Source organism: Chenopodium album, chromosome 3 (assembly GCF_948465745.1).
Source record: "Chenopodium album chromosome 3, dcCheAlbu1.1, whole genome shotgun sequence".
Classification (NCBI taxonomy): Eukaryota; Viridiplantae; Streptophyta; class Magnoliopsida; order Caryophyllales; family Amaranthaceae; genus Chenopodium; species Chenopodium album.
The window spans coordinates 30,908,063-30,934,506 of NC_137836.1; the positions used below are offsets into that span (position 1 = coordinate 30,908,063).

Below are 26,444 nucleotides of genomic sequence, written 5' to 3' on the forward strand. Positions count from 1 at the left end.
CTTGCCCCAAATCGCTAAGGCAAATAAGTAACCCACTGGCGAAACGCTCTCCTCGATCACTCAAGATGGTGACGGAAAGAACATGAGCAATGTATATCCGAGCCAGCTGCTCAGGTGTACACTGTCGATCAAGCTCGTGAGACGGAAACTCGTCGGCAAGAACCGAGTACGGACAAGACTGCACGTACACGAGAAGGGCCGACGCAAGACGGTCCCCCACAAGGTCGCGCCGTCTCTCGTCTAACTCCTTAACAATCTCTATAACTACGGGCTCGCCTCCGAAATGAAAACCCGTAATCATAGAGAAATCGAAAGGGGTAACCGTCATCTCTCCCCATGGAAAGTTGAAAGTGTTGGTGGAATCCCACCAAAACTCTAGCAATCCACTGAGGAAAGCTGACGATGCAGGCTGACTCGATAGATCCCGAAGAGCCGCCTGCTGGGAGTCAATCCTGGAAAGTGCTACAATCGCCTTTGCCACCTCGGGTAAACTCTCAAAACGGGCTCGCAGGTCACCAGAGCCGTATAAACGCATGCTAGGCTCACTCTAAATAAAAAAAAAACAGTTATGGAGAAATGAAGGAAAAGAGAAAGAAACAAACGCGCGAAAAACTCACAATGCCGCGCCACCCTCTGATCAAAGCATGATGGTCTAGGTCCCACTTAAAGACCCTAGGGTCCCAGTTGGGAGGAGCCTCCCAAAGCACTTCCTCCTGGCGACGTCGATCGGCTGCGACGCGTCACTCTCAAACCTCCTCTCGAGGACGGGTTACCCTCTTCTGAGGGCGAACCGCCTCATCCGGACCACCTAGGATCTCTTCAACATTAACAAATGGAGGCGAGTCCATGCTATGATGGAAAAAGTCTCTTTAATTAGTTTACTTTATTTCCTAAACTAAACTAGTATACGTATTCTAGACCCATTTCGGCAGCATAACGGCTGCCGATAGGGCAAAACACAAAAATCGAATGCCACCCATACTTGGGGGCTACGATACCTGCAGTTAAATTCAGTAAATAGGGGCTTCTAACACCCACAAAAGCCATCCTATACCAGTTTCAACTAAGTATTCAAGGGATTGTATTTCAAAAACATCAAAGAATCAACTACTTCTAGACGAATAATAGTAATATAAACATGGTGATCGTCTACCAAACAATTTTGAAGTTTGAACATGGCAAGAATAAGCTAAGATTATGTTTCGCGCCATTTTCCAACAATTCAAAATTCGTGAAAAATTAATTATGAGAGTAATATTGGTTCCATCACTATAATCTACTTCATAATCAGCAATTATAACCAAAATGAGCAAGAAAAAGCAATAAAATCAAGCAAAATTCGAAGAAAAAAAGCAAGAACGAACTTGAACAAAGAAATGCTCATACAAGGTTCAATACTTAACCATTTTTCATGAAATTTGTTGCAAAACACTCCTTAAACATAGCATAACAACATGAAACAAATAATTTCAAGAATATTGGACCAAATCGAAAATCCCAAAATTGAAAATTTAAGGTTCAATGATTCGAAAATTGTCCCAATTAAGCCAAAATCAAACGAAAAATAACAAAAACTTATATTGGATTATGGCAAATATGAATTAAGGACGAAATTTGCTTCCTTTAGCTTCGAAAATTAAATGAAAACGAGCTCTTTAGAGAGAAAAAGAGGCGGAAATAGATGAAGAAAGAAGAGAGAAAGTGAAATGAAAACTCGCGTTTTGCGATTTTCTTTTTGCTGAACAAGTGTCGCGCGCAACTGAATCAATTGCGCGTGACAGACCAGCGCAACTCAGAAAGATGCGCGTGTCTGGCCAGCGTGACGCACTGAGTTGCGCGCGGATACCGGTCACTAAAATGACCGGAATCTTGATTTTGATCCGTTTGATCATTTTTTAACGGTTTTTGTGCGTTATCATACGTAATGGCGCGCAAATTATCAAAATCTTTTTAAATTGCTTTGCATATTGTAGTTTGTTTTCTTCTTTGTTAGTTTTTTGCATCATGCTTGCATGCACACCGTGCTTTGTGCCTTCCCCAAGCATTCGTTTTGAACGTTTTTCGTAAGAGTGCCTTAAGACGTTCCGTGGTGGTGCTTTACGTAAAAGCACCCATAGACAGGTTTGTCATTTTACTGAACAAACGTTACAAATATCCGGGTTTTCTTCTTTTTTCACGTCCGAAGAAAAAAGGAAGGCGTTTTCGTGCAACGTAAAAATGCAAATGGCGTATCGTACGGCGTAGGTGTTGCGTAAAATTTCACTTCAGCCCAAGCTTTGCAAGATCTACCTCTCGGAACTAAAAGGTAGAGAATTACTATAGGCGTTAGCTCACGAGTTGACAGGCGCGCCGAACCATCAAGAACAGGAACTTATTAAATGGGAGTGAATACGGTAGTTAGTGCGCTTACTAACTTACCGGCGTTAGAGTGTCGAATCATCCCCTATATAAAGAAGCGACGAGACGATGTCGCTGAAAGGAATGGTGTCCTTCGAACAAGTGTACTAATCTGTTAGTGGGTTCAGAATTATTAAAAAGCTAATATATTCAGTAAGGTCAAGTGATCGGAATGACTCAGTGGAGGCCGCTTGCGATCATTAATATTAATGCATAATTAATATTACAGCTTAATCTTGGCTGAACCCTTCGGATCACACCCTAAACAGTAAACGAACCGACTCGACGAATTAATTCAGAAGAAATTGATTCGTCACCCGAGTATTAAATATTTAGACGTCGGTAATTCGAGCTTGGAGCATCGAAACCGAGTGTCGAAGAATCTCAAATGTCGAGCCAAAATTTAGGATTTGGCGAGATGGGAAAATGCTTAAAGTAACAAGTAAAATCTTAGCCACTCGAAAGGCTAGGAAAGCGCGCCCAATATGAGCGTGCCACATGGAATCACACATGGCAAAACGTCATGTGGCAGCACACGTAGCAGCCACGTTGGCAGCCACCTAGTGGCAGCATGCCACGTAGGCAGCGTGCCACGTGGCAGCTCACCATAGGGGCAGCGCGCCACTGTGGCGACACATGTGGCAAGGGTCGTGGACCCGGGGCGATAGGTCATGGACACGGGCCAAAATAAAATGGCCCAACCGAACACAACTTGGGGCTCAAGGTTGGGTGACACATGGTAAGTTCACATTGCATGTGAAATGCCTTGGGGACTAAATGGGAAAGTGGTCCTTACCTAACCATGTGACACTTGTTACTTGTTCCTTGGTTTATTTAACTAAGGGTTGAATTCATCAATCTTCCTAGGTGGGATTTTTTTGTGAAAAGTCCCACATTGAAAGATGAGTGGAATTCACAAGCTATCCTTCCTTATAAATAGCCAAAGCATGGCATGAGAATTCCTTGCTTGAGTAGGAGTTCAATAGAGCATTGCATTAGCAAATACTCTTAAACTCATATACTCCCTCCGTTACTTTTTAGTCGCAACAAACTTGTAGTTTGCGGACTCCTAGGCAAAACATTGAAACCATGATTAATGAAAAATAAGGGCATACACTTAAGTGTGTTAATCCTACTTTTAAAAAAAAATCAAAGTTAACAACCCAGAAACTGGAATTCACCGAACCACCACCACCTCCACCACCTATCCACCTAGCACCACCACCTAGCATCACGACACTACCCAACACCACCATCAAGCACCACGGAACCACCCAACACCACCATTTAACACCACGAAACCATCAAAGGTCGAACCCACCACCACCCATAATCCACCACCACCCACAGCCCTAAACACCGAACCTACTACAACCCACAGCAAACACCAAACCCACTACAACCTACCCCTAAACACCGAACCAACTACAACCCACCAACACCCACAACTCACAAACCCACGAACCCAGAACCACTAAAATTCGCCACCATCCGTTCCCCAATAAGTCTAGCATAGGCACCCTTTTTTATTTATCCTAGATTTATTTTGTAGGATCATTCTTTTATTTCCTATAATAAAACGATCATTTATTTTCTTACATATAATCATTGCATTACAAAAAAAAAAAAAAAAAAAAAACCATGTCGAACTGAGCACAAAGTATATCAATGATTTGAGGCACCTCTTGTAGCCATATCATATATATCATCTTTTACCCTTCAAATATGCAATCCTTTCTTGATAAACCACTTTGAGCCTCATCTAACGATTGACCTTTCTTTCTTCAACCCACATCTACCTAACCTTGGGATGGGATGGTGTGTAACTTATGCAATTTTCAAAGACCAAAAACTTGAGTGATTCGAAAGATTAAAATAGCAAAATAGAAATAATAAAGTGTACAAAAGGGCAAGTGTTCCAATGTCTTTGACATGAACAGGTCTTTGATATGAACATGTCTCATATTGCGTCTCTTATCAAGTGCTCGGTACCGTGCCTGTGAAACATGAATGCTAAGTGAGTGATAGACCTCATTATAGGGATTGCCCACACTTATAAAAATATAAAAAAAATGCAAAAGAAAAAAAAAAGAGAGAGAGAAAGAGCTCAAAAGTCAGAAAACTAAAGAATACAAAGATTCAAAGCAAGGTTGCACACCTTGGGGGCTTATCTAGGGTCTTGAGCCTTTATCCCCTTCTTCTTCAACCTTTAGTCTAACCACGTTGCAACCCTTAAAAAAGACCTCTTTGAGGTATACACACACTTGTGCGAGGTTCGGCTAAAGCTACGTTCGGCCTGATTCCTAACGGATACATAGGCAACCTCACATCGAGGTGCGGCCGTAATAAAAATGCATTCATATTTACGTTCATAATCGATCATATCAAGGGATCTCCAATGCTCTTCCCTATTCATGTAGAGCTAGACTTGGGGGCTTGATCCTTACATTTTTAGCTTACCCAGCCTAAGAGTCACCACCATTTCACTCTTTTCAATATATTTTCCCACACTTAGCCCTTGGGGCCTAAATTTAGTATCACTTTCACACACATCACAGATACATGACCAAATAGTCCTTCCCTGAGGTACCCTTTATCATGAAATCATAACACAACGCTGAAGCATGCCTTGTCATATCATCAACAATCATCATTGCAATTTCATCGAAGATAGCCTAGGATGAATTAATCCTTCCACCTTGAGAGATAGTAGCAAATGACATTTGACCAAGCTCATTCAACATGCACCCTCAAACACTTTGATTCTTTTTTGTGTCCTTTTTTGTTAGAAATTCGGTACCCTCCACATAAATGATAGAAAATTTTTGCTTTTTTGCACTTTCGAGTCGCCAATCACATTATAATGCACACACGAGTCATGTACACATTGAGTCATGTCGACTTAAGTCTACACACAAACGAGTCACATGAAGTGAGTCGTCATACCTTGAGTCATGTTAAGTCAATGAGTCAAGTAACACTAAGTCTTAGGTCAACCCTAAAGAAAGATGAGCAAAGTTCTATAGTCCAAAATATATGTGCAGGTACATTCCAAAGAGGAAACGAGTAAGAATATTCTTGAATTTTTTTAAAAAATCGCGAATATGACCACATGAGATTCCTCCAAGATAAGAGGAGTTTGAGCAAAATTACGTGGATCAGTAAATCAGAGATAAAGAGCTTTAATTTACAAAAAATTTGAGCAGATTTGGTTAAAAGGAAATGACCAAGTTCAAAGTTCGAAGCGAAACCGAGCAACGAACAGCAACAGCAAGGGCAAAATAGGGAACATAATGCGCGTCGATAGAAGAAAAGCGTGGCGCCAGATAGTTCCAGCGAGCGCTGATGCGGCGACATAATGCGTGGCCCTCGTATTAGATTATGCGAACCTAGTGCAGAAATTTCCGGGTTCCTTGGTACGCCAGTTAGCCCCTCTAAGCAATTTGACATGATTTAGTAGTCGGCTCCATTACAATCGCATTAAGTAATTGACCAGACGATGATCTTCTTACTTAGCTTAAACGCCTAAGCATTGGCTCATTAAAGCACTAACGCATCGGTTTAAAAGCAAGCACTTATGCGATAATTTTTCCAAAATTGGATTGTCATCTCTGGCAAAGTTTCCAAGCGTGGATTGTCGTACTCCTTCTTTGTTTGGAAAATTTTTCCAAGTTCGGATTGTCATCTCTGGCAAGTTTTCCGAGATTGGATTGTCATACACATGGTTACCTATGGCAAAATTTCCCAAAGGATTGTCGTAGGTCTCTACTTATCATAAATTTTGGCAAAGGTTCTTCAACGTGGATTGTCATTCATTTCAGTAAGTGGCAAATTTTCCCAAAGTGGATTGTAGGTCGACTCTTTTTGCAAATGTTCCAAGACGCGGATTGTCAATAGTGGCAATATTTTCCAAAAAGGATTGTCGCATAGCGTTGGCAAATTTCCAAGGTGGGTTGCGTTCAAGAGTTATATTCCAAGATGTGGATTGTCGATCGTAGCAAAGTTCTTATGACAGATTGTTACGAAGCATTGGCAATAATAGATTTTGGAAAATTTTCTAAGATACGGATTGTCGCTTCATCGTGGCAACATTTCCAAGGATGGATTGTTACGAAGCATTGAAAACTTTCCCTAAATCGCATTGTCATACATCATACAAGAGTTGTGTTGGCAACTATTCCTAAAGAAAAGAGGATTGTCATAACCCAAAACATTGGCAACAAAATTCAAGCAACATTAGGGATCAACAAGTAGTGGTCTTTCGATAATTTTCTTCGGAATATTATCGCAACAACTGACGATGGCTTCATGCGAAGCTATCTTTGATCATATTCCCTGGCTTGCGAAAGATGGTCACAAAGCGCTAGAAGATTGTTTCAGGCGAAGCAATCTTCGATAGGGTTCTCTAGCTTGCAGAAGACTATCACAGCAGAATTGGAGACAGTTACAGGCGTAGTAGTCTTAAGGCGATATCCCCTAGCTTGAGAAAGATCGTCAAACAAAAAAAAGAAGCTCTTTGTTCAGAGAAGAGTGAACATATCCAGAAAATTTTCATTGTTAAAAGACGAGTGAACATCAAAATAGCAAGATGGTGTTCCCTAGCTTGTGGAAGGTTGTCACAACGGCAAATGCAACAAATCGGTTACTCCTAGAGACGTGTGCTCGACGGTGCAAGAAACGCGTTTCTTAAGTCTCTTATATGTTTTAATTAACGCTATTTAACAGGTATCGGCGTTACAAGAATGATTTTGGATTGCTGAACGTTCTAAATCATTCTCTGTACCTATCGCTACTTTTACTTTTGTTTTCGAAACTTGCGTTTCTCCAAACTCAGTCAAAGTGGGGGCTTCTGTAGACACCCAAATGTGTCTCCCTAAAACCAAACCCAGTGATGAATACCTTTCATGTCATTGATTATCGAACAAATCGAAAGTGTGAAAAGTCTAGCGATGAGGATATTTTATTAAAATATCACTTCTTTCTGTTTTTGAAAATATTTCTTTTCTTACCCTATTTTTGAAAAACGTGCATTCCAGTTTAATTTGGTCTATGCTATGGGTCCAATAATGGTGTAGTTGTATGAAGCTTGAAAAGACCTTTCCAACGATATATTACAAGCTCAAATTCGATGAATAATGAGGAAGTTATGACCAAAATACTAAACTGGGCTCAAACCGGATTTTACCTACGGCCCAATGATCATGTGGAGGGTCCAAAGGTCTAATCCTATTACTAAACTAATTAGGATTAATTAGAAGCTTCTATAAGTTGGTTTCAAAAAAAAAGAAGCTTCTATAAGTTTATAAAAAATCTTAATTATCCTTTTTGAAAAGATAAGATTAAAGAATTTGAGTTAAATAAAAACTTTCCTTTTTCTTAAATCCTAATTCTATTCGAATTTAAAGATATTCAATGACAGTCAGATATTAATTTTTTGCTTCATAATATTTATCCAAATTTTATATGGTTGGATAGATCTTGAAATTATCTATCCAATGATATATTATAATATTAAATCCGAGTTATAACGAAAAAGATATGAATGGGATATGAAACTCTATCCAAACCTGACATCGTCCCACTATTTCAGCCATGTCTTTTAATATAAAAAATATTTTAATCTGATTTTAATTGGGTTGGAATGTAGACTTCAAGAGATTTCCAACGACATATTATATGCCTTATTTGGACTTCAGATTCAAAAGATAGGATAAAAACAAAATCCGCAAAAACAGCTGTCCATTGAGTTTTATTTTGATTCGAATTTGGATTCTTTTCTTATTCTTTGACCCTGTTTTTTCTCTATAAATAGAGGTCATGTCTCCCCTTTTTTAAATCATCAACTCTCATCAAGAATTCCTTGATTCTCTCTCTCTCTTTCTAAGCCAACCCTTTTAAAAACAAAATTCCTCATACATTAGCACTAGACACACCTAGCCAAGTTCGAAGTGGCCTTCGCCCTAGACGTGAAAGGTTTGATATTTCTGAGGATTTTGTCCCAAATCATTATTTCATTTATTTAATTTAATTGTTTGATTTATATTTTCCTTGAAGTTATTAACGTGTGTATTTTGTTATTTGAAAGAGATACGAGGCATCCAAGTAAGTACTTTAATTATTTTATTGATATTATGATATAGAAATCATGTTTAGGTTGTTATTTTGATTCTTGGTATCATGTTAGGATGTTTTATTGCTTCCTAGTATCATGTTTAGGGTAAAGAATATAATGTCAATTATGATTTTTATGATGCTTCCTTTTTAATTTCCTAATATCATATTAGTATCATGTTAGGGCTAAAGCCTTGATTTTTATTGCTTAGTGACATGCAAGGGTTTGTTATTATCCTTGTTAGTATCATGCCTAGGATCTTGCTATTATTATGCTTTAACATGATTATTATTACTATGATGATTATTAATATTATGTTGCTTGATATTTATTGTTGTTGCTTGATCACGCCTTTTATGCATGTTTAAAGGGAATTTGTACTTGTAATCACGCTTAATAAGATAATTAACAATCTTGTTTAAGGTTAATGTGATTATAATTCAAGTGATCGCCAATAATAGTTTTATTTGTGCATTAATATTCAACAAACATAGATAAACAGGTTTAGGGTAAACCTAATGATTGCATGTTAGTCAGAAAGCGCACATGAATACGAGAAGAATAAAGTAGAGGCCTATTAGTAGGGCAGGTTCTTTCTCTTTTAGATTGAATTTGTACCTTCATCCCCGAACTTCCAGTTTTGGTTCCAGACCTGTTGGAGTTGACGATCTCATGGATCGTTAAGGGGTATAACCTTCACCTTGTGAACGGTTTACAAGTTCCTAAAACTTATTGGCGACTCTTTTGCTCTAGCTTCCTTCCCTTTGGACGCCAGCATGCTTAAGTGTATGATCACAGTGGGGTTCAAGTTTGGGGTAATGCTTGAAATATTCCCTACACTACTGAAGGAGTTGGGCATTGAAATCATTGCTAGCTTGATCAAACTTGGTCTTCTAAGTATCATAGTTAACACTCGGCTGAGCCGCTTACCAAGCCATCCGCATGATGGCTTCATTGTCTTCCATCATCTGCTTGACAAGGGCCTCCTTCTACTTCTCATTGCGAGCCTTGTACTTGGCTTGGAGCCGCCTCTCCTGGTTGGCCAAGCGCTCCTCCAGGCGGCCCACCAGCTGCTTAGCCCTCTAAGCATCCTGCTTGGCCTCATCCAAGGGCTTTAGTTTCTCGTTAAGGCTCTTGATTTCAGCATTAAGCTCATTGATCCTTGTCCGAGATGCCTCCAAGTTCCGCTTTACCTGCAGGTTGGCATCCGCCTGGGAATACATCATATCAAGTGTCAATAACTCATTCAGAGCAATTTCAAATTGAGCTCTGTCTAAAGCGGAGGCGGCCCGGGCATTAGTAGTCGTTACCTGTTTTAACTTCTCTAGGATTGGCTTTTTAAGCCCTTGCACGCACAGCATGACCTGCATTTAGTCAAAGGGGCGAATGGTTAGCATAAGGCGTATATAAGTATAACTTGTAAAAAAATTTTTTAAGTTCTTGCCTCGTAGAGGATCCCCAAGATGTCGTCCAAGTTGAGGGTGCCGACCCCTCGGACAGACGCCTTGTCCTCAGGGTCAAGCGCCCACAACATCTCTTTGACCATTTGATCAACTATCGGCCTCTGAGCAGGAGCTGCGAAGATCAATATAACATACATTAAGAGCAGCCCGAATGATCTACATCTATGAAAAAAACATTAAGGGGAAGTAGCCTTACCCTCCGGCTGCTCCTCATCCCCCGTGACAGGCTTCTTCCCGTCTCCAGCTGAACCGGTAGCAGAGTTGAGTGGCTTGCCACTCTTCGATACCCTTTGGGCATCCGGCTTGCTGATCTCCCTATCAGCTTCGAGATGGGAGTCGTCACCTCCCATCTTTGGCTTGTGGGCAACGTGCTTTCTATTCTTGCTAAAAGCGCCCACATCTTCAACCTTAAGTTTCTGCACCTTAGGGTCGGATGGTTTGGAGGGAGAAGGCTTGGTGGAACCACCCTGCACAAATAAAGAATAGTCAGAAACCATGCAGAATGAGATAAAACCTTGTTTAAAAAAGACAAGTGTTATAAGCTTTTACCTTGGGGGTTCCGCCTTTTTTTTGTTCTTCGTTCGTCCGTTTGAGAACGTTCAAACGGTACATAGCTGCAGAGGCTACAACCGGCTTCTTGGAGGCCGAGAGCTTCTCCAAAGCTTTGTCTGCACAAAGAAACAAGTGTTAGAAATCTGCAAGCATTTATTTAAAATAACTAAAGCATTAAAAATATCAAGCGACCGACTACCTCTCGGCATCTCTGTACTCAGGTCGCAGGCGGCCAAGTACACCCCGTTCGAGAGCCACTCGTAACAAGGAATGTTACTCTGGGGATGACTTCCTTCCCCCCCCCCCCCCCCCGTGTGCTTATTTGTCCGGACGGACAACTTGAACAGACCCTTATCGAAAATCTCCTCCTAGGCTCGCCTAGGGAGAGGCGGCAGGGCTTTCTTTCCAGCCAGGAGGGGGGATCCTTATTCCACCTATTATATTTTTGGTTCAGCAGGCGGTTAGAGGAGTGGACAATATAAAAATTTGTCCTCTAGTCCTTCCATTTGGACTCCTTGCCAATTTCCATCATGTACCCCTTGTAGGTGGTCAAGGTGTACCAGCCTTCGCCGCCTACTTTCGGTGCTCGGTTTAGATAGTGCATGTGGGAGAACGCCTCAAAGCTGGGCTGGAATCCACCTCCAGCATTTCACATGCGGCAACGTACCCGATTAAATTTTTCCAGAAGTTCGGGACTAGTTGCCAGATACCCAGTTGGTATCCATCAAGAATTCTCTCCACTGCCGGATGGAGAGGGAAGCCTAGACCCGCCTGAATGGTTGCCTCATAGCAACCAAAACTCTCATCATGGTAGTTAGCCATTTAGGGTCAAGTGACTGTATTTACAAGATCCAGCACGGAGAAAAGGAAGCCATGTCCCATGACATGCTTAGATATAAACTTGGGCAGGTCAGCCTTCATTATGTCCCGCCTGCCCTCGGGAACATGTTGATAATAGGGAGCACGCTCCCGGCGGTGAGTAGCATGCGGCTTGGCCCAGCCCTCGCCTTTTTCTACTGACAAGGACTCCCTTGTCGTGGTTATCTTAGCTCGTGCCTCCTCCGAGTCAATGGAGGCACTAACAGAAGATGATGAGGCCGAGTCGTCATTAGAGCTCTCGCCAGAGCTGAGGGACTGCCGATTAGTGCAGTAGGGTCCTCCCTCAGTCTCTCCTCCGGTGCCTGTCTAGAAGGCCCATGTGCCGATTGATTCTCAGCCTCCCACAATATTGTGTCGTTAGGAATGTCGTTGGAGGTTGGGGAATGGTAATAAGAAGAAGTTGGAGAGGGTAAGAAGAAGGGCTTGGAGGATGATCTCGAAGCTGACTGACATGCGCCCTAATGGAGCCGTATGAATATATAGTGGACCCGTCCGGATGGTAGAAAGAACCATCCAAATTATATTGTCTTGTCGTTCTCTTGGTTCTTGCCATGGTGTCCTGCATAGACACAGAAACGGTCGGATTAAAGGATGTTCGCAAAGAAGGGCCCATGAAAAAGCATTCGACACCACTAGTTCTAGACTCAGCCGTCCACGGTGACCAGCTGATAACTACCCTAGGCCGTGTCGTGTGCGTTTGGGAAACCATTTTAAAAAACAAAGCAAGAAAAAAGTATAAAAAAGAGAAAGAGAAAAAAGCAGGCGGTTACCTTTAAAAAGTAATAGGAGATGGCTGAAAAAGCTTTGATGTCTGTTTACAGACGGACTGGTTGGCGGTTGTCGGATGCTTGCAAGTAACTAGTCAAGAGTTCAAATGTCAAAAATTCAAAGATTCTCCCAAAGATTCACACAAGTGTGAATCCAAGGGGAGTCAACCCTTCTATTTATAGAGGGGGTAAATGATCCAAGGTAAAACCCTAGATTTAGGTGAACAGGAAAAGTAATTTCTTGGCCAATCAAAGGCCGACACCTGTCACAGGCGCCACATAGCATGCCACGTGACACATGTGAGGGGCAAATGATATGGGGTATTTGACATCCCAAACTGGACCAATGAGAAAGCGACATGTGTCGCCTTGGGAGGCGTCCCATGATGATGCCACATAGCATGCCACGTGACAAATGGACGCCTCATGATGCGTGACACGTGTCACTCATATATCCCTCCTTTGAAATGGCGGCCTTCAAGGCCCAAACTTCAAGGGCGCCGCAAAACGGCGCTGCCCTAATCCCTAGGTCATCAAACCCTAGGAGAGGGCACAGTTCCCAAGGTCCCTATAAATAGGGACATTCCCCCCATTTATTGGGGGACGTTCCAATCATTACTGAGTTGTCACTCTCAACAAACAAACAGCACCTAAGCTTGGAATCCGAGTAGATAACTTAATTCTTGCACGTTTTACTCCGAATCCATACTATCTTAATCTTCGGAGGCGGACCAACGACCATTCGATGCTCCTTTTTTTTTGCAGGTATAGGCGTCCTTACTGAATCCAGTCTTGAGCTGTAACTCTCCCGAGGGACACAAAAAACCCCGAAACAATACCTATATATAAAATCAAGTTACTTTATTCTACCAGTACACATGATCTTTTCACCCATGATAAGTATCAAACCACATGAAGATTCTAAGAACTACAACTAATTAACGAGAAAGTAATTTCATGCTGGATACTGGACAATTAATAATGGGTATGGCTTCAATATAGGCAATATTGGAGAGTGACTTCTATGATTGCTATCAACTTATTTCCAAATTTCATGTTTCCAAATCCCAAAAACCCAGTTACACAAAACTACAAAAAGGTTTTTTTGGAGAGAAAATGAAAAGAGCTAATAGCTTTCATTTTTATTTAAAGGATAGCCAACTAAAAGGATACAAACACAACTTTAATATTGGTATTTAATAACCCCACCATTCACATGCTGCTATGTAAATAAAATAAATTTAGTAAGGGAATATTTTATGAAGTATAGATTGAAAATGACTAGCAAGGCTTGCATCCATTGGTTGCTGATGCCGATAATTTTTGTAGGGATTGGTTGTTTAAATGGGTATCCTCCCAAGGATCTTGTGATAGGATTGCTTGGTTAACAAAAAGTTTGATTAAGACAGTTTGCTGGCTACATTAATTTGGATAATAAGACTGGTGGGAGCTTATTTTACTACTTTGTTGAAGCTGGGAAGGATCATGACCATAAGCCACTCACTCTTTGGCTCAATGGAGGTTAGCTTCTTGCTTTTCTATCTGCTTCATATCTTGATGTTCCATTGTACATTTTTTTTTCTTTGTATTTGAATGTATTCTTCTCACTCTGTGGCTACAAGCACCATTGACTGATCTACGATCATCATTATTGATTATGTATTGATATTCCACTAAGATACCCTGATATTTCCATGTCGGCTGGAGTATCCACAAGGCCTTTAAAATTTCATACCTTAAACTAGTGACCAAATAATCGGCTTGATTACAGCTTTTAATAGGAAATTCCTATTTTGTTTTGATCTTCTTTTTATGCATTTTATCAGATGTGCTCCATACCTTTGTTTGTTGAGACTAATAAGAACACTATAGAAAATTGCTGACTATTATTATTATTATTATTTCTGGTAGGTTTGGGTTTAGTTTTGGCGGCTAGGTGAAAAATTGTTCTTGTTTAATTTTAAATTTTAATTGTTGTTCTTTAATTTTCAATTTTAATTAATTTTTTGTGGAAACTAATTGTACTAATGTGATTGTTCAATTTCAATTCAAAACCTTGTAAAACTTATATGAAATAAATTTATATTTTTTGAAAATTTTAGGAGTCTGAAATAAATTTGCATGATTAATGGGAGAATAGGGGGAGTAATAAAAAATTTGCATTTAATAAATGAGAAAATTCCATTTTTTGAGCTTTATGAAACTGTTTTGCCTCAGGTTATGCAACTAAGATTTGCCATTTAAAGTATTATTCGTGAACAACCGTGATGAAATCAACCCCAAGCTCTTTTTAGCAGCTATTGAGCTACTCACTTCTGCAACAAATCACCAGGTTTGTTGCGTTTCAATACTTTTCAATGACAAACTGTAATGATGCCAGAGTATCTTATTGTTGATTTAATATGAATGAATTGAGTTGTGCTTAAAAAAAATTGAATTTGGTGCTAGCGTAAACTATTGTTGACTCTGTATGAATTTTCTAGCTATGTCTACATCTGCTTCCACTCTCTTATTCCCGTATATTGATTTATAGTATTATCTTGTGCCACTAGGCAGGCATAAATGCATTATATGCCAACATTTACAATGTGACCAAAGGAATGAACAAAAATCTTAATAATTGTTGAAATGTATAATATTAAGCAGCAACACAAGATACAACATACATCTAAGTATCTAACTGCTCTGGTCTTCTTCTTTTATTGAAATTATTACTCGATTTTTTTAGTTTTTTATTTTATGGAAATTTGTTGTAGTCTGCATTTCCGTTTAGTTCAATTCAATTGAACTGTTGTTTTGATTTTGCTTGAACATATCCTTGATTTGTTGGTTGATCTTGAATGTGTTAATATTTATTATGCATTATCTCTTCATATGCTTAGAGATTCGTTCAAGATAGAAGTCCCTTAGGAAATTTTGAAGCCTTTTTGGCTCTAAATGCTCCCAAAATGAGTAAAGGTCATATTTCATTGATTTCAATTCATAGAAACCAAATATAAGTTAATTATGGATGTTATGAGCTTTATTTCTATAAATTGGACCAATACATGAAAAATGGGAAAAATAGAAGTCCCTTGGACAATTTTATAGACTTTTTGGCTCTAAATGCTCCTAAAAGTGAGTAAAATGTCATATTTCATTGAATTCAATTCATAGAAACCAAATATAAGTTAATTATGGATGTTATGACTATTATTTATATAAATTGGATCAATACATAAAAATGGGGAAAATACAAGTCCCCTAGGCAATTTTGAAGCCTTTTTGGCTTTAAATGCTCTTAAAAGTGAGTAAAAGGTCATATTTCATTGATTTCAATTCATAGAAACAAAAATATAAATCAATTATGGATGTTATGAGTTTTATTTCCATAATTTGGTCCAACACATGAAAGATGAAAAAGATAGAAATCCCTTAGGCAATTTTGAAGCCTTTTTTGGTTCTAAATGCTCCCAAAAGTGAGTAAAAGGTCATATTTCATTGATTTCAATTCATAGAAACCAAAATATAAGTTAATTATGGATGTTATGAGTTCATTTTTATAATTTGGACTAACACATGAAAGATGGGAAAGATAGAAGTCTCTTAGGCAATGTTGAAATGACTAGAGTCAACACATGAAAGATGAGAAAGATAGAGTTGTAACCTCATTCATTTGTTTTTTTTGAAGGATTTTTGTCCAAGAAAAACCCCTTATGATGTTAGCGAGTTGAATGTGGTTCGAGAACAATGGGCGTAATACTTTAGATCTAGATATTTATTGAATGCATAACTATTAGGTGGAATAATGTAATATTATTAGAGTTGTTGTATGTGTTGGATAAACTTATACAAGTTTTTATTTGTAATGTATTATTTATATTATTATGTCCTATTAATTTTTACAAATGTTTTGTTTAGTATAATTGTTTATTTACAGGTATATATGTGGAGGAACAGGTTTATTATCACATGTTATAATTATATTAATTATAAATATAAATAAATGCAGCCGAAATTTAATAAAAAAAAATTATTTACTGACTATTTGTAACGGGCAACAAATATGCCTGTTACAAATAGGTACTTATTCGTAACAGGCATTAGTGTTGCCCGTTACTAATAAGTACAAATTAAAATACAATAAGTCGTTATTTGTGACTGGCAAAAAAGTGTCCGTTACAAATAATAGGCTATTCGTAACGGGCACCTGAAAAGGCCGTTACAAATAACCCAATATTCGTAACGGGCATCGTAATTGCCCGTTACAAATAACAAAGGCCATTCGTAATGGCCGCATACGTAATGAACGCTGCCCGTTAGGCAATTTTTGCCCGTTATATATGGATGGGCTTTTTTCCACTAGCATGTTTAGTTTCTATAGGAATATGATGTTGTTTAAATACTTTTAATATTATTTTATATTATGCTTGTGAGACTATCGCAAAGGTTTTTAGTATTGTTTTGGTTAAATAAGGGCCTACAATGGTTCAAAGTTGTAGGTTGACTTTGTTCAACTTTGATTTTACTTTACTTTCATTTGGTTTGACTTTTAAGTTGACTTGTTTTGAATGGTTTTAAAGGTAGTTTTCCGCTGCGTGTTTTGATAATTGCCTTAGCTGTTTTTACGGTGCGTGGTAATGTCTTAGATTTTCCTATTTCGTATTTTAAAAAGGCAAAACTTGTATTTTAAAGGAAAAGAATTTCTAGAGTGTTACAAAGTGGTATATGAGATGTTTGGTTGAGAATTTTATTACCAATAAAGTCAAAAACGTGTTTTAAATTGTTTTGTTTTAAACTAGGCTAAGTTCTTTGATGAGTGACATTTATGTCACTCTTAGGGAGTAGTTTTAGAGTTAATTCCGTGTTTATTATCCCTTATTTTCCCTTTTATTCTCTTGCTTCTTTTTAATAAAGTTTCTAGTTTATTTCTTAGTTTTAGTATGTTTTAATTTAATTTCTTTATTAATTGTTTCTAGTTTATTTTTGTATTTTATTTGCTTTCGATTTATTTTATTTCTTTCCTTTTCTTTGTTACTTTCATAGTTTTAATTAGCTTTATGTTTTGCTTGTATAGTTTTATTTTATTTGCTTGTATAGTTTTATTTAATTTTGCTAGTTTTAGTTTATTCCTCTTATTTTCTATTTTATTTTATTTATTTCCATTTTATTTAGTTTATTTTTTTTATCCCAATTCCTTCCTTCGGTTTTGTGTGTAGGGGTTCGGCCTTTATGTCAAGTGAATTCGGGTCCCAATTTGAGTCAAACGCCAAATGCACAAGCTTCCAAGCAACAACCCCTGCTGCCAGCTTATCATACACCACACCCTTCACTATCCTACACCATCCCAAACAACACACACCAACATCACAACACTTACCTTGCTGACGCAAACCACCAGCTAATTCCCCTGCTCCAATTCACCTTCAGCCACCCAAACCAAACCATAGCAACCACAGCAGCCACGCACCTAAACCACCATCACCTACCAATTCCACTCACCCTTACAAACACCACCCGCATCTTCGTGCAACCACCATCCCACACTAATCAGCCACCTGCCGCTCACCCTTCGCCAATCCCCAACCTTTCCCCTAACTCACTCAAATCAGCGCAACCGCAAAACCACTGTACCACACATAGTAGCCCACCAAAGCCAATCAACAACCCCTGCACCACCATCCACCAAAACCCACACCAATTAACTACCTGCACCACCGCTGCTTCCTTCCCCCGCACCTCACCAAACCACGACTCCAACCACCGCTGCAGCCACTCAATTTTAGCCACCCAAACCACACCTCTTCCCTACAATTCCCGGCCACCACAAACCCAAATCAACCCCATCAATTCGCACAAGCATCAGCCTAAATCAAAGCAAATTCAATTAATCAATTTCAGGTAAACCGCATAGGAGTTCGATCGAAATGCCAAGAAGTGCCAAAACAGTCAGAAACTTTTGAAGTTTTGTAAATTGAAGAGGTTTGGTCGAACACACCCATGGTTCGACCTAACCAACCCCGTAGTTCGGCCACACCAACCCATGGTTCGATCGAACCATTTCACGAGCTATGCACGTGATAATTATTGAGATCAAACAATTAAATCTTGGTGATTGCCGTTCATCTTCAATTCGTGATGATGATGTGCGTTGATGATGGTCTGATGAAGTGGTGATGAAGAATGGAGCAGCCAAAATCGAATAGAAGAAAAATAGGAAGGCTGATGTGTTTTGGGGGATTTTGGGTTTTTTATTCCTTTTTCTTTTATTTTTATTTCTTTTCCATCTCCTTTTCTTATTTCCTTTCTCTTTTATTTTCTTTTATTTTCCTTTTCTTTCTTTATTTTCTTTTATTTTATTAAGTTAGTATAAATACCCATTTTTGGGGGTAATTAGAATGAGCAAGGAACAATATAATCAATTAACAATTATTCTATTCTCTAATTAGTTTTAGGAGAGCTTCTCTCTCTAGGTTGAGGTTAGGATTAGAGTAGTTTGGAGAGAGAAAGTGATGGTTTCACCATCGTTGAGTTTGGATTTTGAAGAAGATTGATAATCTTGTTTGTAGACTTTCATCTTCAATCAATGAGAATCTTTAACTCTCTCTCCTCTATTTTATTTGTTTTCTTTTGATTATTATTTTTGTTGTTGGTATTGCTTATTTTTATTATTGATTATTTGTTAATTAATCTTGTTATTAGCATGATTAGTGAGTAATTCCCCCATTAAGGGGATGGTTGTGGTGTAGTTGGATCTTGAGCATGTTCTAGGGTTTAGAATTGATTTATTTGTGATTAAAGTCTTTATATGCTTGATATTCTTTAATCTTATTGCAAGTGCACATTGTTGGTTGATTAAAGATGAATCTTTGCTAACAAGGAATGGAAGTTGACTTAGTTAAGGTTCATTATTATCAATTGTTCTTTAGTTGCACCTCCTTATATATGGTTCTAATGTGGAAACATAGAAGCTATGTTAGGAGAAGCCAATTGACCCCGGAAGGCGGCTAGATTGGATCTTTTACTTCGATATTCGAGCATGTTTAGTTCATAATTAATTCAATTTCTATGGCTTTGTTTATGTTCAAGTTAATGCTACACCTAAACCATTTTTCTTAGTGTTTTATTTCTTGTTTTAGCATCTTTAGACTTTAGATTATTTATCTCCTATTCCGGACTAGCTTTATTATCGATAACATTTGGTGGTGTTTATTAATTCCCTATGGTTCGACCCTTATGCTTTCCTTATACTCGTATTAGGTTTGTTTAGGTTGTATAAATAGTATTTGATCTGGGGATAGACAATTGACGACGAGTTTATTCCCTTGTCAAATTGGCGCCGTTGCCGAGGAACGGCTTCCATTACCGTTGTGTTTTCTTATTGAGACTAGTCCATTGTATATAATTTTCATTCTATTTGTTGGTTTTTATTTGTGTTGCTTTATTTGAAAAAATGGCTTCTATTTCTATTCCTCAATTTGATAATGAACCGTTTTGGGTGTATTTCAATAGACTTGAGGATTTCCTAGATGGTGTTAAAGGTTTTACCAAGGGTGATTATTGTGAAATCATTAATTTGTGATTAAATGAGCATTTTAGAGGAGTAGTTGACAATATGTTAAATGGTAGATTTCAAGACATGTCTTCGGAGAGGGCCAATCATGAGACTTATGTTCGGGATTCTCATGCTTTTAATGTTGATGCTAATTGTCATGATTTGTCTAATATGAATTCCCATGATGTGCTTGATGCTCCCCATAGTGACCATGTAATGCATGATTTCAACTCCCCTCCCTCGATATCTCAATGTAATGAGGTACATTCTAATGATGATGATGAAGTGCATGTTCTTTCTCATATTGCATCCGATTTTTGCATCAATTATAAAGGTGTGCCCCATAGTCCCCTAGATGATTCCAATGAGCAAGCTTTTGAATCGTCTATCCATGATGAGTTGGACCCATTTAAGATTATGGCCCAAATATTTCTTGAGTTTTAAACGGTAGCCCATAACCTTATGAGTGAGTTCATTCAAAAGGCATCATTAGAAAAGATGAGTTTGAGAGAAATTTGTCCCCATTCACTCTTGATTTTAAGATGGTAGGCCTTGAGAAATTTAAGGGAGATGTTGTTCAAGGTTGTGAAGAGGAGGTTGAGGTTGAATCACTTTGAGTTTTTGAGCTTGAGGGAGATGTATAACGTGAGGGTTCTTCATTTGAGGATTCCATGATTGATTTTCATTCCCTCATTAGTGATGTTAGATCTTGTGATGAGGGATTAGCTACCCCTTTTTCCCTTTCTCATACACCTTTCTTCCAAAGGTTTAACCATATCTCCTACTATCCTATGTTCCTCTCTTCTTTTCTCATAGAACCTCTTAGGGATCCTTTTCCTATTCATGCTTTCGATGCCCCCAACTCTTTCATTGTTGATAAGAAAAAGAGTTATAATTCCAACCAAAAAGATTTTTGTGAGGAGAGTTTGTCTCCCTATTTTTCTTGTTATTCTTCTACCTTTTCTTCTTATTTTCTTGATTTTTCTTTTGATTCTTTTACTTTTTTCTTTCCTCCCTTCTCTCAAGCATAGAGTCTCCTTGTACTTTATGTTTGTTTGTCATATGAGCATCGCGTATGTTCTATTTCTTGATATGTTTTCCGGTGCATATGACAAGCTTTTGCGTTCTTTGTCGGGTTATTTACTAGATTGGTCATGCTTGGACGTTAAGCAAGCCTTTATCGGGAAGTAACCTGTGTTTTATTGCTTTCATTTTCTTTTCTTTTTAGATTAGATTTTCTCTCATGGACGTGTTTGTGTTCCTTGCTAGTTACACAACTCGATATACTCTTGTGCATTGGTGATGATCAAGAATCAAGGAAATGTGCCTCAACTTACCTATCATGTGGAGTTCAAGCCTTATTTGTAGAGATTGTGGATCCTATGAGGTTATTTTGGGGTTTTGTGTGATTTTGCATTTTCCCAATATCCGGTAATATCCTTCTTTTCCCTCTCTCTTACTCATTGTGACTTGAAGATCATGTGTTTGTAATGTTGGATTAATTTCTCCTTGTTTTCCCCTCTTTGGTTTCATTGTTCATGGTTGAGTTTGGTGCCTCATTCAAGCTTGGGTGAGGGTATTCTATCATGTTTGGTGGGATGTTGATTCATATATGTCATGCACTTGAGTATATACATTTCCATGTTTTTCACGCTTTTGAAAAATACCAAAAGATTTTCGTTTTAATCAAGGCAATTAGGTGTTGTGTCTTTGTTTTAACTTGGATCGGACATTATATCTTGTGGATTTATTTATTCTTGAATGCCTTTCTTCCTAAGTGGTTAATGTATGCACGATTTGAGAGTGTCATTGGTTGACTCTAGGATATTACATGCTAAGGTAATCGGGTTAAGAACTTTTAGGAATCCATGAAGCCTTAGTTCACGGGTATGTGGTAAGATGGTGTTGCTCTCTATAGTGGATTTGACACCTTGGTTGGTATTTGACTAGTTATAATCCCTTGTGAGGTAACATTTTTCTAGCCTTCATTATTTTGTTGTATGGAACATTTGGATCCTTAGCTATGCATGTCTTGATCCTTGTTTTGACTTATAGCACCCAAGATCGTGGCCGAAGCACTTTAGGGGAGGAAAAGGGCACTCTTTCTCATTTTTCTTAATTTTCTTTTTGTTTTGTTACAAATTTGATTTTCTATTTTGCGTCCACCTACTTGCTAACCAATTTGAGCCTTATGTTTCCCATTCTTGTTTAAACCACATTACAAACCTAATGGCCTATGTTTACCAACCCTTTTAGTTAGTGAAGCATTGGCATGTGAGGTTTGAGTTTTGAGAATATTGATCATAAACAAGAAGCACTTTGAGATTTGGTTAGAGTTGAGTTTCAAAAGAAAGATGCAATTCAAGAAAATCAAATTATGTTACAAGAAAAAGCCGTCCATAGTTAAAAAGGCAAGGACAACGAATAAAGTTTTTTTTAAAAAAAATAAATAACAATAAAAAAATGGAAAAGAAACAAAAATAATAAAAATATTTTTGATGGTTTCGTTTTCTTCCCTAGTTTAAGCATTAGGAAAGAAAAAGGAGATAGCAAAACAAATGGAATTACCTGGCCTCCCTAAGTTAGATACTTTTGGACTTGGTTTCGAACAGACTCAGGATGATCTTAAGCAAGCCCAGGAAAGTTCTAAGGCGCGTAGGAACGCTCGCACCCAATAGAAAGAAATCCTAATGGATCAGTATCCTTTTACTCTCAATGGAAAGTTCATAAGAGAAGGAGAGGATTGTCCATGCTATCAATTTCCCGAACCTTTTGTTGTGAATTGCATAAGGCAACCGGGGTTCGAAATCTTTCTGGATTGCTACTTTCTAGATGAGATCCCAACTCCCAATGACAAGGATAAGGCACCCCCATGCTTTAACTTTAATTTCATGGGATTACTATTTGGGCGAGAAAAAGATGAGCCGAGATATGTAGAGGACAATTCCTCGCTCATCCAAACGGTCCTACAAAGCGAGAACTTTGAGCCTTCGAAGCTCATCACTCCAGCAGAAGGATTAGTATAAGGATGGCGCAAAACGGTCAAGGTGACTACTCCAAGTGGAAGGAAAATCCCCATAATAACAAGGCAAGGACTGATGTTTGAAGATTCGTTAGAGTCAGAGTCAGAGTCTTTTCATGTATAGTCTTCCAAGTCTTTAGCTGTTTAACCCCCTATTTCTTCTATTTCTACTCCTTGGATAGTCAGTAATCAAGTCCTTGAGGACATTTCCCTTTTTGATGTAATGATTTCAGAATTTAATAATATGTCTTCTTTTGCTTACTCCTCGTGTTTTTCATTAACCCAAGATTACGAGCATTGCTTATCTATCAATGAAAATGACAAATAAATTATTAAAGCAATGAAAACACTTGAAATGAAAACAACGATAATTGAGGATATTGAGACAGTTGATATCTCAAATGATTCAAACATTAAAAGAGAAGTTAAAATCGGATTAACGTTTAATTAACAAGAAAGAACTGATTTAATTAATCTACTTAAAGAATTTATTGATGTATTTTCTTGGTCATATGAAGATATGCCAAGCATTAATAGAGAAATAGCTCAACACATTATACAACTAATTCCAGGAATGAAACCTGTAAAACAAAAGCTACGTCGAATGAAACCCGATGTAGCTCTTAAAATAAAATAAGAATTTTAAAAACAAATAACTGCGGGTTTTATTAGGATATCCAAATACCCCGAATGGGTAGCCAACGTGGTCCCAGTTCCGAAGAAGGATGGAAGGGTAAGAATGTGTGTCGACTATTAAGATTTAAATAAGGCAAGTCCAAAGGACGACTTCCCTTTACCACACGTCGATATTTTAGTAGATAATACAGCAAATCATGTGCTTCTCTCATTTATGGATGGATACACAGGATACAATCAAATTCTTATGGTAGATGATGACATGGAGAAAACAACATTTATAACACCATAGGGTACTTACTGTTACACGGTAATGTCATTCGGGTTGAAAAACGCGGGTGCTACTTACCAACGAGCACACCTATCCTACTCTATGACATGATGCACAAAAAGGTTGAAATATATGTAGACGACATGATTGTGAAATCAAAAGATTGCCCAAGATATCAAATAGCCTTTAGAAAATTCTTCAAAAGGCTAAGAAAATACAACATGAGGTTGAATCCATTATAGTGCGCTTTTGGAGTCACCTCAGGTAAGCTCTTAGGGTATGTCATAAGCTCTAGAGGAATAGAGATAGACCCAACATAGATCAAGGCAATTATGTCAATGCCACCGCCCAAAATCGAGAAACAAATTCGAGGGTTTATTGGCCGGATGAAATATATAAGTACGTTAATATTGAAATAAACAACGATATGCGAACCAATATTCAAGAAACTCAAAAAGAATGTGCTAGTAATATGGGAAGATGAGTGTCAAAAAGCCTTTGAGAAGATCAAAGCCTGTCATGCAAATCCTTTCGTGTTAGCACCAGCACTTCCAGGGATTCCTCTTAGGTTATACTTAATTACGTCACCAAAGGAGAATATCCTCCTCATGCTTACAAAAGAGAAAAACGAGCATTAAGACTCTTGGCTTCCCAGTACGTACTCATAGATAACGAGTTACACATAAGGGTACCTAAGGGTCGAGCTCCCTTATGTGTAGGGAAAACGGATGCCCAAAGAGCTTTGAGGATAGTCCACGAAGGCATTTGTGGAACCCATGTTAATGGAAAGATTCTAGTCTAAAAGATAATACGAGAAGGGAACTGCTGGACTACCATTAATAAGGATAGTCATCAATATGTAAAAAGATACCCTAAATGCCAAATTTATGCCAATTTATAACATGTTCCTCCATCTCTACTTTACACCTACACTTCACCATGACCATTCTCTACATGGGGAATTGATATTATTGGTAAAATTACCCCTCCTGGGACAGGGGGTCACAAATACATCCTAGTAGCAATTGATTACTTCACAAAGTGGGTTGAAGCACAATCATATGCTAAACTCACTGCAAAATATGTAGCACTCTTTATCGAAAGGAATATCATTTGTCGACACGGAGTCCCACATGAGATGATAAGTGACAATGGAACTCACTTTCAAGATGAATGTGAAGAATTGTTACAAAAATATGGCATTCAACACCATCATTCTTCCCCTTATAAACCTCAAGCAAATGGAGCAGTTGAGGCAGCTAATAAAAATCTAAAGACTATTATCGAGAAAATGACAGAAAATTACAAGGATTATCCCGACAAACTCCATTTCGCACTTCGGGGTTATCGCACATCAATTCGCACATCAACAGGAAATACGCCATTCTCCTTAGTTTATGGAATGGATGTCGTACAACCTGTAGAGCTAGAGATACCATCTCTACGCACTGCACTAGAAAGTAAACTCGATGAAGTAGAATGGACTAGAGCAAGGTATGAAGAGCTAATTCTACTTGATGAAAAGCGACTAGAAGCTCTACATCATACCCAATGCTATCAAACCCGTATGGCAAGGCATTTTAATAAGAAGGTCAACACAAGAAACATCAAAGTAGGAGACTTGGTGTTAAAAGCATTAAGGAAAAATGTTTTGGATCCAAAAGGCAAATTTAAACCTAATGGGTCCGGACTCTATATTATCAAAACCATCCTATTAGGAGGTGCAGCAAAACTAACTGACATGGATGGCAATGAGCTCTCAAACATGATGAATGTAGACACCCATTTGTGGCTCCCCAAAAACAAACCCAGTGATGAGTACCTTTCACGTCGAATCATAATCTAATGAAGTGAACGTGTGGAAAGTCTAGTGTTGCCGTTAGTTTTTATTTCTTTTCTTTCTCTTTGTTTTTGAAAACCTATTTTAAGAAAATAGCCAATCCAGTTTATTTTGGTCCATAGCACGGGTCTAATAATGGTGTAGTTGGGTCGGGTTTGAAAATATCTTTCCAACGATATATTATAAGCCCAATTCCGATGTATAATGAGGAAGTTATGGCCGAATTACTAAACTAGGCCCGGTTTGATCTTTATATGCGACCCAATGATCTAGAGGAGGGCCTATTATTGATTTATCATTCCTAATGCGATTAGAATTGATTATAGTCTTCCAGAACCTTCTAGAAGGTTCTTTTTAATCCTAATTTGATTAACATTAATAAGTTGACTTTTAAAAGTTTTATTTAGAATAAAAAAAGTGTTTTTAAGGACATTACAGTTTTATCCTCTCGTACGCTTAAATATTATCAAAATAAGAAAACAATTGGAAAACTGATTGCAGCGCTGTACGACACGTCTGTCGCCTAGCGAGAGACCTGGCGTCTGGCGACAACCCTGTCGTATGGCGATAGGCGCGTATGTGACGGCAACGTCGTGTTTTATTCTTTTCAAAACCGCGATTCGTTTTTTATCATATCCGGCTGATTTTCTCTATAAATAGCCTCCTAAAACCTCTGTTTTCGATCACCAACTCTCTCATCAAGAAATTCTTGATTACTTTCTCTCTCTCTCTTTTCTAAACTAGCCTTTACTGAAATACAAAATTTCGCATTCACAAGATCTAGACACAACTAGCCAAGTTCAAAGTTGCCTTCGCCCTAGACGTGAAAGGTTTTAATTTCAGAGGGTTTGGTCCCAAATCTCTCTTTCAATTATTTGATTTAATTGTTTTGTTTGATTTTTCCTTGAAGTTACTAACATGTGTATTTTGTTATTAGAAACGGGTATGAGGCATCCAAGTAAGTGCTTTAA

The 26,444-nt window shown here is 38.2% G+C and overlaps 1 protein-coding gene across 1 annotated transcript in view; it reads right to left on the bottom strand.

Annotated features, from left to right (window-relative positions):
- Positions 1–9,474, bottom strand: part of LOC145624983 (plasma membrane ATPase 1-like) — a 90,949-nt gene extending 81,475 nt beyond the window's left edge. Inside the window, exon 1 of the mRNA XM_081678065.1 lies at positions 9,440–9,474. Coding sequence (XP_081534191.1) covers positions 9,440–9,474 — 35 coding nt within the window. The remainder of the gene's footprint in view (positions 1–9,439) is intronic.
- Between the last annotated feature and the right edge of the window lie 16,970 nt (positions 9,475–26,444).